This window comes from Bufo bufo, chromosome 1 (genome assembly GCF_905171765.1).
Source record: "Bufo bufo chromosome 1, aBufBuf1.1, whole genome shotgun sequence".
In the NCBI taxonomy this organism is placed as follows: domain Eukaryota; kingdom Metazoa; phylum Chordata; class Amphibia; order Anura; family Bufonidae; genus Bufo; species Bufo bufo.
The window spans coordinates 634,359,424-634,375,434 of NC_053389.1; the positions used below are offsets into that span (position 1 = coordinate 634,359,424).

Sequence of the window (16,011 nt, forward strand, 5' to 3'; positions counted from 1 at the left end):
TGTCCCTGAGGACGTCGTTAATGAAGTGCTGGAAGGTGGCGGGAGCATTGCAGAGTCCGAAAGGCATGACCAGGTACTCGAAATGACCATAACGTGTCCGGAAGGCGGTCTTCCATTCGTCCCCAGGGCGGATTCGGACGAGGTTGTAGGCCCCTCGAAGGTCGAGTTTGGTGAAGATCTTCGCTTCCCGGAGTCTCTCAAGGAGTTCGGAAATCAGTGGGAGCGGGTACCGGTTTTTTACGGTTATGTCATTAAGCTTTCTGTAGTCTATGCAGGGACGCAGGGAGGAGTCTTTTTTCTCTACGAAGAAAAAGGGGGCTCCCGCGGGGGAGGTGGAGGGCCGGATGAACCCCTTCCTCAGGTCCTCGTCCAGGTACTCTTTCAGAGCCTTGAGTTCAGGCTCTGAGAGGGAGTAGATACTGCCAAAGGGTATTTCGGCCCCGGGCAACAGTTCTATAGGGCAGTCGTAGGGTCGGTGTGGTGGCAGCTTGTCTGCGTTTTTCTTGTCGCAGACATCCTGGAACTCGCTGTATTGAGGGGGTAGCAGAGCCTTGACGGATAGCTTTGAGATGGTGGTGTCTTCGGGTGGAAGGACGGGTCTGTGGGAGCAATTTAGCGAGCAGAACTCGGACGGGAATCGTATGCAGCGGGTTTCCCAGTCCACCGAGGGGTTGTGGGTGGCCAACCAAGGGATGCCCAAGATCACCGGGAACTTCGGGGAATCGATCAGCGAGAAGTGGATCTTTTCGCGGTGATCAGGTTCTATGAGGAGTTGTAGTTCGGTGGTCTCGTGAGTGGCCGGCCCCGAGGAGAGTGGGGATCCGTCGACGGTTTCCAGGTCAACGGGGGCTGCCTTGATTGTCAGTGGAATGTTCTTTTCGCGGGCGAAGGTTAGGTCCATGAAGTTGCCTCCCGCCCCAGAGTCTAACATCGCTGAACAGGGGAGTTGTCGCCCCTCAATGTCGATGAGGATGGGAATGAAGAAATGGGATCCATGAGCCGCCGTATTGTTATTTTCCGGGGCTGCTGACGGGGTTGGAGTCTGTGGTTGCTCCTTTAGTTCCGTGACGGCAATAGTCTTTCGGATCTTATGAGGACATTTGATGGCAAAATGACCCGGCTCCCCACAGTAGAGGCAGAGGTTTTCGGCCAGCCGTCTCTCCTTCTCAGCTGTAGATAGAGACCTACGTAGAGCATCGACCTGCATAGGTTCAGTTGCTGATTGGGGGTCGCGCTGGGCGTTGGAAGAGAAGGAGTAAGTGGGTCTGTGGTCCGAGGACCAGAGTCTTTCCCTCTTCCTCTCGGAGAGTCTTTGATCTATCCGGATGCATAACTGAATGAAGTCATCCAGATCGTCCGGGGCCTCAACTCTGGCGAGTTCGTCCTTTATTAATTCTGACAGGCCTCGCCGGAATTGGCTCCTCTGTGCCGCTGGGTTCCAGGTGGTGTCCGTGACCCAACGGCGAAACTCGGCGGTGTATTCGGCGACGGAGCGTCTCCCTTGCCGCAGACCATGTAGTCGCGCCTCAGCTGTCGCACAGCGGTTGGGGTCGTCGAAGACTTGGCTCATGGCGGTGATGAAGTTGTTTAGGTCGTCCAGGAGCCGACTGTTAGTCTCCACGTAAGGTGATGCCCATGCTAATGCTTCTTCCGTCAGGAGATTGACAATGAATAGCACCTTCTTTTTCTCGGTGGTGAAGGGGGCCGGGTACATCTGAAAATAGATGCGGCATTGGTTTAGAAACCCCCGATACTGGCGTCTGTCGCCGCTGAATCTTGATGGGAGTGGCATGCGGGTGTCTGCGGCCGCGCCGCGGACGTCCAGGTGTTGCCTCTGTAGTTCAATAATCTCCCTTTGCTGGCTTTGGACTACGCCTTGGAGCTGGGCAAATTTCTCCTGATATGTAGTACCAAATTCTTGAAGTTCGGAGACCTGCTTACGCAGAGTGGCCATTGCGGACTCCATAGTGTGGCTGATTATTCTGTAACAGTCCTACAGGCTCACCTGAGTCAGAGGACCGCTGGCTGGAGGTAGGAGTGGAGCCCAGTGGCAAGGACCGCAGGCAGGTAGTAAGCGTGGTCAGACAATCGGGATGGCAACGGTGGTAGCAGTTCAGTAGGTAGGGATAAGGCAGAAGAGTAGTCGGTAGGCAGGCGGTGGGTCAGGGCAGGCGGCAGTAAGCGTGGTCAGACAATCCGGATGGCAACGGTGGTAGCAGTTCAGTAGGTAGGGATAAGGCAGAAGAGTAGTCGGTAGGCAATTCCTGGTCAGCGGTGGACTTCCAGCAGTAGTAAGAGCAACGGATGAGGAAAAGCTTGATCAAGGCTCAGGAGCTCAATAATCAGCAAACTGGAGTGCAAGGGGCTGGACTTATATAGGGAAGTACCAGGTGTGGGGAATCAAGGGTAATGAGCAAGGCTTGGCAAGACTGAGGTTAACTAATAGGCTTCAGGGAGGAATGTCCAGAGAGGACGGTAGCCTAGTAAGCAGGGCTACCGCCTGGGATGTGGCTGGTCACGGGTTCGAATCCCGACACCAGGGCAGTATAACTACCCCACAAGTGACCCCATTTTGGAAAGAAGAGACCCCAAGGTATTCTCTGATGGGCATAGTGAGTTCATGGAAGTTTTTATTTTTTGTCACAAGTTAGTGGAATATGAGACTGAGTAAAATGACATGAAATTTTTGTATGAAAAAAAAAAATAAAAATCATCATTTTCCACTAACTTGTGACAAAAAATAAAAAATTCTAGGAACTCACTATGCCCATCACGAAATACCTTGGGGTGTCTTCTTTCCAAAATGGGGTCACTTGTGGGGTAGTTATACTGCCCTGGCATTTTCCAGGGGCCCTAATGTGTGGTAAGTAGGTAAATGACCTGTGAAATCCTAAAGGTGCTCTTTGGAATATGGGCCCCTTTGCCCACCTAGGCTGCAAAAAAGTGTCACACATGTGGTATCGCCGTATTCAGGAGAAGTTGGGGAATGTGTTTTGGGGTGTCATTTTACATATACCCATGCTGGGTGAGAGAAATATCTTGGCAAAAGACAACTTTTCCCATTTTTTTATACAAAGTTGGCATTTGACCAAGATATTTCTCTCACCCAGCATGGGTATATGTAAAATGACACCCCAAAACACATTCCCCAACTTCTCCTGAGTACGGCGATACCAGATGTGTGACACTTTTTTGCAGCCTAGGTGGGCAAAGGGGCCCATATTCCAAAGAGCACCTTTCGGATTTCACTGGTCATTTTTTACAGAATTTGATTTCAAACTCCTTACCACACATTTGGGCCCCTAGAATGCCAGGGCAGTATAACTACCCCACAAGTGACCCCATTTTGGAAAGAAGAGACCCCAAGGTATTCGCTGATGGGCATAGTGAGTTCATGGAAGTTTTTATTTTTTGTCACAAGTTAGTGGAATATGAGACTTTGTATGAATAAAAAAAAAAAAAAATCCATCATTTTCCTCTAACTTGTGACAAAAAATAAAAAATTCTAGGAACTCGCCATGCCCCTCACGGAATACCTTGGGGTGTCTTCTTTCCAAAATGGGGTCACTTGTGGGGTAGTTATACTGCCCTGGCATTTTCCAGGGGCCCTAATGTGTGGTAAGTAGGTAAATGACCTGTGAAATCCTAAAGGTGCTCTTTGGAATATGGGCCCCTTTGCCCACCTAGGCTGCAAAAAAGTGTCACACATGTGGTATCGCCGTATTCAGGAGAAGTTGGGGAATGTGTTTTGGGGTGTCATTTTACATATACCCATGCTGGGTGAGAGAAATATCTTGGCAAAAGACAACTTTTCCCATTTTTTTATACAAAGTTGGCATTTGACCAAGATATTTATCTCACCCAGCATGGGTATATGTAAAATGACACCCCAAAACACATTCCCCAACTTCTCCCGATTACGGCGATACCAGATGTGTGACACTTTTTTGCAGCCTAGATGCGCAAAGGTGCCCAAATTCCATTTAGGAGGGCATTTTTAGACATTTGGATACCAGACTTCTTCTCACGCTTTGGGGCCCCTAGAATGCCAGGGCAGTATAAATACCCCACATGTGACCCCATTTTGGAAAGAAGACACCCCAAGGTATTCAATGAGGGGCATGGCGAGTTCATAGAAATTTTTTTTTTTTGGCACAAGTTAGCGGAAATTGATATTTTTTATTTTTTTCTCACAAAGTCTCCCGTTCCGCTAACTTGGGACAACAATTTCAATCTTTCATGGACTCAATATGCCCCTCACGGAATACCTGGGGGTGTCTTCTTTCCGAAATGGGGTCACATGTGGGGTATTTATACTGCCCTGGCATTCTAGGGGCCCTAAAGCGTGAGAAGAAGTCTGGAATATAAATGTCTAAAAAATTTTACGCATTTGGATTCCGTGAGGGGTATGCTGAGTTCATGTGAGATTTTATTTTTTGACACAAGTTAGTGGAATATGAGACTTTGTAAGAAAAAAAAATAATAATTCCGCTAACTTGGGCCAAAAAAATGTCTGAATGGAGCCTTACAGAGGGGTGATCAATGACAGGGGGGTGATCAATGACAGGGGGGTGATCAATGACAGGGGGGTGATCAGAGAGTCTATATGGGGTGATCACCCCCCTGTCATTGATCACCCCCCTGTAAGGCTCCATTCAGATGTCCGTATGTGTTTTGCGGATCCGATCCATGTATCCGTGGATCCGTAAAAATCATACGGACATCTGAATGCAGCATGACAGGGGGGGGTGATCAATGACAGGGGGGTGATCAGGGAGTCTATATGGGGTGATCACCCCCCCTGGAAGGCTCCAGGGAGACGCCTGTATGTGTTTTGCGGATCCGATCCATCTATCAGTGGATCCGTAAAAATCATGCGGACATCTGAATGGAGCTTTACAGGGGGTTGATCAATGACAGGGGTGTAATCAATGACAGGGGGGTGATCAGGGAGTCTATATGGGGTGATAACCACAGTCATTGATCACGCCCCTGTAAGGCTTCATTCAGACGTCCGTATGCGTTTTGCGGATCCGATCCATCTATCAGTGGATCCGTAAAAATCATGCGGACATCTGAATGGAGCTTTACAGGGGGTTGATCAATGACAGGGGTGTAATCAATGACAGGGGGGTGATCAGGGAGTCTATATGGGGTGATCACCACAGTCATTGATCACGCCCCTGTAAGGCTTCATTCAGACGTCCGTATTTTTTTTTCGGATCCGATCCATCTATCAGTGGATCCGTAAAAATCATGCGGACATCTGAATGGAGCTTTACAGGGGGTTGATCAATGACAGGGGTGTAATCAATGACAGGGGGGTGATCAGGGAGTCTATATGGGGTGATCACCACAGTCATTGATCACGCCCCTGTAAGGCTTCATTCAGACGTCCGTATGCGTTTTGCGGATCCGATCCATCTATCAGTGGATCCGTAAAAATCATGCGGACATCTGAATGGAGCTTTACAGGGGGTTGATCAATGACAGGGGTGTAATCAATGACAGGGGGGTGATCAGGGAGTCTATATGGGGTGATCACCACAGTCATTGATCACGCCCCTGTAAGGCTTCATTCAGACGTCCGTATGCGTTTTGCGGATCCGATCCATCTATCAGTGGATCCGTAAAAATCATGCGGACATCTGAATGGAGCTTTACAGGGGGTTGATCAATGACAGGGGTGTAATCAATGAGAGGGGGGTGATCAGGGAGTCTATATGGGGTGATCACCACAGTCATTGATCACGCCCCTGTAAGGCTTCATTCAGACGTCCGTATGCGTTTTGCGGATCCGATCCATCTATCAGTGGATCCGTAAAAATCATGCGGACATCTGAATGGAGCTTTACAGGGGGTTGATCAATGACAGGGGTGTAATCAATGACAGGGGGGTGATCAGGGAGTCTATATGGGGTGATAACCACAGTCATTGATCACGCCCCTGTAATGCTTCATTCAGACGTCCGTATGCGTTTTGCGGATCCGATCCATCTATCAGTGGATCCGTAAAAATCATGCGGACATCTGAATGGAGCTTTACAGGGGGTTGATCAATGACAGGGGTGTAATCAATGACAGGGGGGTGATCAGGGAGTCTATATGGGGTGATCACCACAGTCATTGATCACGCCCCTGTAAGGCTTCATTCAGACGTCCGTATGCGTTTTGCGGATCCGATCCATCTATCAGTGGATCCGTAAAAATCATGCGGACATCTGAATGGAGCTTTACAGGGGGTTGATCAATGACAGGGGTGTAATCAATGACAGGGGGGTGATCAGGGAGTCTATATGGGGTGATCACCACAGTCATTGATCACGCCCCTGTAAGGCTTCATTCAGACGTCCGTATGCGTTTTGCGGATCCGATCCATCTATCAGTGGATCCGTAAAAATCATGCGGACATCTGAATGGAGCTTTACAAGGGGTTGATCAATGACAGGGGTGTAATCAATGACAGGGGGGTGATCAGGGAGTCTATATGGGGTGATCACCACAGTCATTGATCACGCCCCTGTAAGGCTTCATTCAGACGTCCGTATGCGTTTTGCGGATCCGATCCATCTATCAGTGGATCCGTAAAAATCATGCGGACATCTGAATGGAGCTTTACAAGGGGTTGATCAATGACAGGGGTGTAATCAATGACAGGGGGGTGATCAGGGAGTCTATATGGGGTGATCACCACAGTCATTGATCACGCCCCTGTAAGGCTTCATTCAGACGTCCGTATGCGTTTTGCGGATCCGATCCATCTATCAGTGGATCCGTAAAAATCATGCGGACATCTGAATGGAGCTTTACAGGGGGTTGATCAATGACAGGGGGGTGATCAATGACAGGGGGGTGATCAGGGAGTCTATATGGGGTGATCAGGGGTGATCAGGGGCTAATAAGGGGTTAATAAGTGACGGGGGGGGGGTGTAGTGTAGTGTAGTGGTGCTTGGTGCTACTTTACTGAGCTACCTGTGTCCTCTGGTGGTCGATCCAAACAAAGGGGACCACCAGAGGACCAGGTAGCAGGTATATTAGACGCCGTTATCAAAACAGCGTCTAATATACCTGTTAGGGGTTAATAAAAACACATCTCCAGCCTGCCAGCGAACGATCGCCGCTGGCAGGCTGGAGATCAACTCTCTTACCTTACGTTCCTGTGAGCGCGCGCGCCTGTGTGCGCGCGTTCACAGGAAGTCTCGGCTCGCGCGAGATGAAGCGTATATGCGTGACTCTGCGCAGGGCTGCCACCTCCGGAACGCGAATCTGCGTTAGGCGGTCCGGAGGTGGTTTTTAAGCACAGAGATTATTATTACCAATATGCAAAACGTTACATTTATCCACCTTGACCATTTGCCAAGTTGATGCCCAATCACTCAGACCATTCAAGTCAGCTTGTAATTTATGGACATCTTCCATAGACTGCACAGTACTACACAGCTTAGTGTTATCTGCAAAAATAGAAATGGTGCTATTAATCCCGTCCTCAGTATCATTCATAAATAAATTAAATAACAGAGGACCCAGCACTGAACCTTGGGGTACACCACTTAGAACCCGGGACCATTCTGAATAGGAATCATTGACCACAACTCTCTGGACACGGTCCTTCAGCCAGTTTTCAATCCAATTACAAACTATACTTTCCAAGCCTATAGACATTATGTTACCTATTAAATGTCTATGAGGGACAGTATCAAAAGCCTTTGCAAAATCCAGTGTGGGGATTTGCTCTGGTAAACAGGATAAGCGGACTCAGTATAGAGGCACCAACCAGTTTGTAAACCAAAAGTTCTGTGTTTATTCACAAGTTAGAAAGTTCACAGAACAAAAAAAACACTTTCAAGCAAAAAAGTCACCTTGCAGTATTGGTGTCAGTTCACACCATGCGAGCTGTTCTGCCAACAAGAGTCCATCAGCAGGCTTTAGTCAGCCTGTTTCCCCTCACATGGGTCTCAGCCCTCCACCCCGGCACAAGTCTCAGATCCCAATACAGAGATCCCCTCTGCATGAACCCAGCTGTCTTTTAAAGGCAGCTAGATGTTAACAAAAACCCGGACCGGCACCTGCGATCCAGTCCGGTGTTTGACCCTACCTGACTACTAATTAGTCCAGAAGCACACACTGGGAGGAAAATACCTGCCTCCGCATACAATTCCATTTACTGTGTCACACCGGAAACACTACATCCACAGCCGGCCCTCTGTCCAGGCTACTACTCACCTCCTCATAAAAACAAATCAGGTTAGGGTACTTTCACACTAGTGTTAAAGTTTTCCGGTATTGAGTTCCGTCATAAGGGCTCAATACTGGAAAAAAATCTCCAGTTTTGTCCCCATTCATTGTCAATGGGGACAAAACTAAACTGAACAGAATGCTCCAAAATGCACTCCGTTCCGTTTAGTTGCGTTCCCACACCAGAGAGCAAACCGCAACATGTTGTATTTTGCTTTCCGTCCTGGAGATGCGGAGCAAAACGGATCTGTGTATGACCCGAATGCAAGTCAATGGATCTGGCACAATCTGCCACAATAGAAAACGGATCCGCCATTGACTTTCATTGGAGCTAATGACGGATTCGTTTTGGCAATGCAAAAAATATTTTAAAGATAATACAACCGGATCCATTCATAAACAGATGCAGATGGTTGTTTTATCAGTAACGGAAGCGTTTTTGCTGGACCCTGCCAGATCCAGCAAAAATGCTAGTATAAAAGTAGCCTAAGTCTGACAACTTATGTCCTTGGTAAACCCATGTTGGTGTTCACTTATAATATTACTAGCAGAAGGACCCGGCTTCGCACGGGTATATTTAATCTATTTCAATTTATGTTTCAGTGTGTTGTAAAAAGATATTGAGTTTCCCCCATAACAGTGACCTCTACAGTACCCGCCCCTTTGACAATGACCTCCACAGTGTCTGCCCCTTTAACATTGACTTCCACAGTGGTCGCCCCTTTAACATTGACCTCCACAGTGCCTTCCCCTTTAACAATGAACTTCACAGTGCCCACTTCTTTAATAGTGCCTGCCCATTTAACAGTGACCTTCACAGTGCCCGCCCCTTTAACAGTCACTTTCATAATGACCGCCCCTTAAACAGTGACTTTAACAGTGACGCCCCTTTAACAATGACCGCCCCTTTAAAAGTGACTTTCACAGTGACCACCCCTTTGACTTTCACAGTGACTGCCCCTTTAACAGTGACTTTTACAGTGACTGCTTCTTTAACAGTGACTTTTACAGTGACCGCCCCTTTAACAGTGACTTTCACAGTGACCGCCCTTTTATAAGTGACTTTTATAGTGACCGCCCCTTTAACAGGGACTTTCAGTGACCGCCCCTTTAACAGTGACCACCCCTTTAACAGTGACTTTCACAGTGCTGCCCCTTTAACAGTGACTTTCAAAGGGACAGCCCCTTTAACAGTGACTTTCACAGTGACCGCCCCTTTAACAGGGACCTTCATAGAGCTCGCCCCTTTAATAACAGTGACCTCCACAGTGCCTGCCCTTTTAATAACAGTGACCTCCAGTGTGCCCGCCCCTTTAATAACCGTGACCTCCACTGTGCCCGCCCCCCTTAAAGACAGTGACCTTCACTGTGCCCGCCCCTTTAAAAACATTGACCTCCACAGTACCCGCCCCTTTAAGCAGTAAAGAAAAATGGCTGGGTTGTTATGGAAACCTGGAGTAAAACTGTGTTTATGGCAGTTGGGATTTGAAGAGAAAGACTTGCAAGCTTGTATTTGGGGTGGGGGGCTAATTTTTTGGAAATATCTCAGGAACGGTACGTCCTAGAGAGCTAAGAACCAGTCTAAAACCTTCCCGAACACCTGATGTACCTGTGGACCAAATTTGGTGAAGATCGGTCCATTCGTTTGGTCGCGCATAAAAAACGTCCAGACAGATGTCTAGACAGACAGATAGACAGACAGAAACTAATTTTTATATATATAAAAGATTTACCGTCACATACTCCTGTATATAGTCCCTTAAGAGTCCTTCAAACATTTTTTAAACATATACTTCCCGCTGTGGCGTATATGTACACTGCAAGTCGGGAAGGGGTTATAATGCATATTTGTCAACAGGTGACATCTAAAGTGACATCTATACATTATGAGAAGAAATAATTGAGATTGTTATATAAACATGCTGAATTAGTCAATCTGTAATTTCATGTTTTTCCAGTATTCTTTCTGTGTTTGTGAGTATATAATAATTAGACTCTGCTAACCATCTGGTATCTCTCATTCTAGTGCCTGGCCCTTGTGAGCCAGAAGATCTTATTGATGGAATCATCTTTGCAGCCAATTTCTTGGGCTCTACACAGCTGTTGTCAGAACGCAATCCATCGAAAAATATCCGAATGATGCAAGCTCAAGAAGCTGTCAGCCGTGTGAAGGTGAGGGGTTTATAGATTTTATAGTGAGGCCTCTGTGAAATCTCTACATGTGTTCAAATGCTACAGTTTACAGTATCTACTGCTGGATTTACTGTACTTTTAACTGCCCTTATGGTCCATTCACAAAGTCTGACATGTTCACATGTGGCTGCTACAGTAATTTACCACTATTTTTCATTATTTACATAGGGGCAGATTTACTAAGTCAGTGGATGGTGTAAACTTAGAGGATAATGTATCAATATGCAACTTTTGTTCTTTTTTTAAGTGTCTGCTTAGTTTGAAGCCAGTTTTTTAAACAAATTTACTAAATGGCTCCTGGCAATCTTTTAAATGCATTACACAAAATACCTATGGATTTTGTTCTGTCTGTTTGTACCATAACAGGGGACTGAATCACATGTGATTTCCCCCCCCCCCCCAATTTTTTTTTATAAAGTTAATAAATCTAGCTAAGGCTACTTTCACACTAGCGGCAGCCTTCTCCGGAAGGCTGTTCCGGCGGGTGAACAGCCTGCCGGATCTGTGCTGCCGCTAGTACACGCGTGCCGCCGGAGGTCTGTTCCGGCCCCATTGACAGCACCGCAAACATGCAGAGAGTCGGCCGGAATAAAACTACGACATGTTCACCCGCCGGAACTGCCTGCCAGAGAAGGCTGCCGCTAATGTGAAAGTAGCCTAAAAATGGAGCACCTCCCACAAAATACATGGCCCTTAGTAAATACAAACTATCACAAACCACCCTAGAAATGTTGAAACTATGTCATAAATGTGGTGAAAATGCCCACTCCACTGTCAGCTGTTTAGACAGGCTGTCTAGACATACAATATGTATTAAGGCAGATTGCCTGGATTTGTGGGAGGGGCTGAGGTCCGCCTCCAGCCTATTTAGGGCACTCCCCTTACCTGGCTCCTGCATCATTGAGGTCTGAGCTTTTGAGAGAGGAGGTCGCTTGTGGAGGGTCTGGAGAGTTGCCTGCGAGTCGCTGAATTTCTGGGAGTTTTTCGTTGCCATCAGTTCTGTATTTGGAGCATTTCGGTTCTATTTTTCCAGCTTTACTCAGGTTCACTGTGGGTCACGTTTGCCCGTTAAACTGCGAGTCATCCATACGGTGCAGCCGGGGCCTCACGGTTGCCCCCTGTACTGGTTCATTTCATTTCATCATACGCTGCACCAATGTCACTGTTTTCTCGTACAAGTCACCAGTATTTCATTTCTGTCACGCCTTGTTCATGCACAATTTGTCTACACCGTACCACTATTCCGGTCAGCACCCCTGCGGCAGGCATGCAGTCGTTCCTGGGCAATCCCCCATTTCTGTTCATTTCATTTCACCAAACGCTGCACTAATGTCACAGCTTTCTCGCCCAGGTCACCAGCATTTCATTTCTGTCATGTCTCGTTCATACATAAATTTATCTGCACCGTATCACCACTCCGGTCAACACCCCTGCGGCATGCAGGCAGTGGTTTTCTGAGTCATCCATACGGGACAGCCGGGGCCTCACGGTTGCCCCCTGTACCGGTTCATTTCATTTCATCATACGCTGCACCAATGTCACGGTTTCTCATACAAGTCACCAGTTTTCATTTCTGTCACGCCTTGTTCATGCGCAATTTGTCCACACCGTACTACGATTCTGGTTAACACCTCTGCACATGCGGCAATGGTTCTGGCCTAAACCCCCATTTCTGTTTCATTTCATTTCATGGACGCTGCGCTAATATCACGGATTTCTCACAGTCACCAGCATCTCATTTTGTCATGTCTTGTTCAAGCAATCCCACAGAAACAACACTGCGGTCAGCACCCCTGTGGTTCCAGGCTCGTTCCCCATTTCTTTTTCAGTCCATATCACCCCACAATCACCCACATTCATGCCCCCCCCCCCTCCTCATGTTCATGTGCACGGCTGCAGGAGCACAAATGCGTATGAGTCATTCATACGGTACAGCAGGGCCTCACGGTTGCCCCTGTACCGGTTCATTTCATTTCATCAATGCGCACCAATATCACGGTTTTCATACAAGTCACCAGCATTCATTTCTGTCACACCTGTTTCATGCGTATTTATTCACAAACCGCACCACCATTCCGGTCAACAGCTCTGGCAGCATGCGGCCAATGGTTCCTGGATTAAATCCCCCTTTTCTGTTGTTCTTTTCACACACACTGCACCCATGTCACAGCTGCTCGCAGCAATCACCGGCAGCTCATTGCTCATGCCTATTCTGGCGTCTCCCCACAGGACCGTCACTCCGGTCAGCTCCCTGATGGTTCTAGCCCCATTCCCCATTTCTGGTTTATTTCATTTCACCCCTCAACATCCAACATTCATGCCCTCCTCCCTCCCCTCCTCGTATTCATGTACACAGCACAGGGGCCAGCTGCGGTACACCCGGCACACCCCCCATTCATTTCAACCTCCACTGGGCTTACCGCTGCACAGACATCCCCTCCCCACCGCCTCCTGCCTGTTTGGCCGCTCCTCCTGCCGCGCGGCCGATGGCGCCCGGCCGCGTCCCGGTGCCTGCCCCTGTACCATTCCATTTCACAATCATTGCACCCATGACACGGTTTTTCGCTCACAAGTCACTTGGCATTTCATGTCTGTCATGCCTTCTATGAGGCAAGGGATACGACCACACAGCAGCCCCACTCCAGTCACCACCCTGCAGCAAGCCAGCCAGGTTATTGTTCCTGGGTTTTCCTCCCATTCCAGTTCAACAAACCACCCTGCACTCACTTACATTCATGGCCCCCCCCCCCCCCGTTTCATGTCACAGCAGGGCCAAAAAATCACACACTTGCTCACATGACCTTGCGCAGCTGAAAAGGCCACACTGCTCACACCCTCCCTCATGGTCAGCACCGCCGGGCACGCACGCTGCTTCAAGGCGACCCCCCCCCCCCACTGCCTCCGGTCCCATTCCGCCGCTCCTCCTGCCGTGCTGCCGATGGCGGCCGGCCGCGTCTCTGCGTTTGGTCTGTGCCGGGGTACTGCGCATGCGCGGTGGTGCCGTCGGCGCGTGCGCGGTGTCCCGGCGGCCGTCCGCCGTTGTGGCTGGTGCAGGGTGCCGCCGCCGGGTCTGTCCGACCTCCTGACTGGCCGGCGGAGCCCTGGGCCAGTAGTTCAGCGTCATGCCCCCACCCACACAGGCTGCACAGTCCAGGGGGCATCCAGCCTGTTTTGCCTTGCACACAAACCCTCCTTGTTAAAACACCCCACCGCCATTAGGTCAAACAGCCCCCACACATAAACATAAACCCACCACTTTGCCCCATGGTCAAAAAAATAAAAAAATAAATAAATAAATAAATGAAAAAATAAATAAATAAATAAATAAATAAAATAAAAAATAATAAAAAAATATATATATAAAGGGAAACCCGCCATATAGTCCTTGGCCACACGTTCCACCATAAAAAATAAAAAAATAAAAAAATAAAAAAAAACGGGAAATCCATACAGGCCGCACGATCACACGCTCCGCCACGTAATAAATCACAGGCCTCATTTCGCACATCACCCGCACAGGCGCTGCATTATCGCATATTCACGTTATGATCCTCTCGGGTCATGCTAATGTTTATACCACAGTCCACTCTCGTCATACTACTTTCTGTTACCAGGTACGTACACCTGCTCTTAAACGATTTTCTCCTTACATTTCGGATGGTCCCGTTACTAATAAAGGAAAAAAAATAAAAAAAAAAAAAACAGGGGGGAGGAGTTATCGTCTGGTTACTAATAAGGAAAATTAAAAAAAAAGAATTAAAGGACACAGACCAATACGTTCCATTGGATTGCAAAACGCGCATTCCCACTTGTGCATGGCCATGCGCCACGCGCTGGTCTCTTCTCACACCAGGCGCAAGCTATCATTTCATGAACAACCGTCATGATCCTCCGGGTCATGCATATGTACCATGTACATTGTCACATTTCATCACACTATTTTATGTCTACCCTCCCCCTTTTTCAGGCGGTCAACCTATATTGTATTTTGCACTACCGTGTATCCGGAGAATTTTTTCTTACCACCAGGTACGTTCACCTACTCATTTAACAAAAGTCTTCATTACATTGCGAATGATCCCGTTAGGGTCAGCGTGCTGGCTTTAGGGGCACCATCATCCCACTAGGTTACCCCCTTCTTGGCTTCGCCAGCAGTTAGTGGTCCCGCGAGGCCGACACCCCGCCTCAAACGTACAGAGGCACCCGCCCAACGCGCCACCTCGTTAGTAAGCCGCCTCGCGTGTTGCATAGAGAGGGCCTCACCTGTCACTCCCTTCCCCTAGTCCTGTCTTACAGTCACCGAGAGGCCGCTTGGCAAATTAGCAGGGCCTCATCTGTCACCATGCAAGTATAATTTTTTCGCCATCCGGCCTAGCTAGCTTGCCAGCACGATCCTGTGTTTCCCCAAGCTAATCAACTGTTTTGTTTTACCATGTCTCTGGAAGGGATAGAGAACTTCTCCCTACCTGGCACCCCTGCTAGATCCGTCACTGCTACCCAGGGAGACGGTCTAGCCAGTACAGCACCCATCAGATCCTGGACAATCCCGCGCATAACGACGGAGTTAAAGTGACGGCTTGTTCCCTTCCCCGCCACGGCGAGGAGAGCAGAGCTTTTCCGGCTGCTGCGCACGCCAATCGATAACAGGGAGGCAGGGGAAGGACCTAGCCAGTCCAGCACAGGGGATATACATACCATGCTGTCCTCTCTAAATGTCATCCATGTCTAAAGTCAACGCCAGGTTGGAGAGGCTGGAATCGGTCACCGCGACCCTCTCCCTGGCAGGGCCACCACCGGCAGCGTCACCGGCGCCGGCCGGATTGCCAGTGATCACGTCGACCGTTAGCCTGGAGGACCAAGAAGTCAGCCCGGCGCACATAATACCGGAGGAGGAACCTGGGGTACCCGTCGCCACCAAGAAGACAGAAGGGCCAGACACAGTCATCACCTTTCCTGGGTACCCAGTTGGATTCAGCCTCAATGCAAGCCAGTTTGCCATCCGGGAAGATCCAGGACATTCTCGCCCACATAGACAACTACCTTCAACTCAGCACCGGCAGCCGCAAAGAACGGCAGTCCCTGCTGGGCTCCCTGATCTTTGCCATGCGCATCCACCTCAGGGTCGCTCATTTATATCACGGCTCCTGCACCTCTCCCCTTTTTTCCTACACGACTCGCACGGGTTGTCCCTGGATGCCCACGCTGCGGCAGGTCTGGGCATGTGGGGGAGATTTCTGTCCACCTGGAGTGGCGGTAGCTTGTTTCTCCCTCAGCCGTCGGACTCTTCCCCCTCTATCTGGTCAGATGCGGCATCTACCACAGGCTTCGCGGCCATTTTTGGGAACGATTGGCTGTGGGGCAGCTGGCCTCCTGCGGTCCGGGGTTGGAGAGATTCTCCACTGCCTCAGCGCTTTTCAAGATCTACCCCATCATGGCGGCTGCCGTAGCGTGGGGTCATTCATGGGCAAACATGTCGGTCCGGTGCTATTCAGACAACCATACGACCTGCCAGTTCATCAACAGGATCGTTCCAAATCTCTCACAATCGTGAGGTTTCTGCGGAGACTTCCTTGGTTGGCCACT

The 16,011-nt window shown here is 49.0% G+C and overlaps 1 protein-coding gene across 2 annotated transcripts in view; it reads left to right on the top strand.

The window, feature by feature from the left end:
• APBA2 (amyloid beta precursor protein binding family A member 2) overlaps positions 1 to 16,011 on the top strand; it is a 496,602-nt gene that overhangs the window by 309,565 nt on the left and 171,026 nt on the right. For both annotated transcript variants that reach the window (XM_040413847.1, XM_040413848.1), the window contains one exon: positions 10,262 to 10,407. In XM_040413847.1, the coding sequence (XP_040269781.1) occupies positions 10,262 to 10,407 (146 nt within the window). The remainder of the gene's footprint in view (positions 1 to 10,261; positions 10,408 to 16,011) is intronic.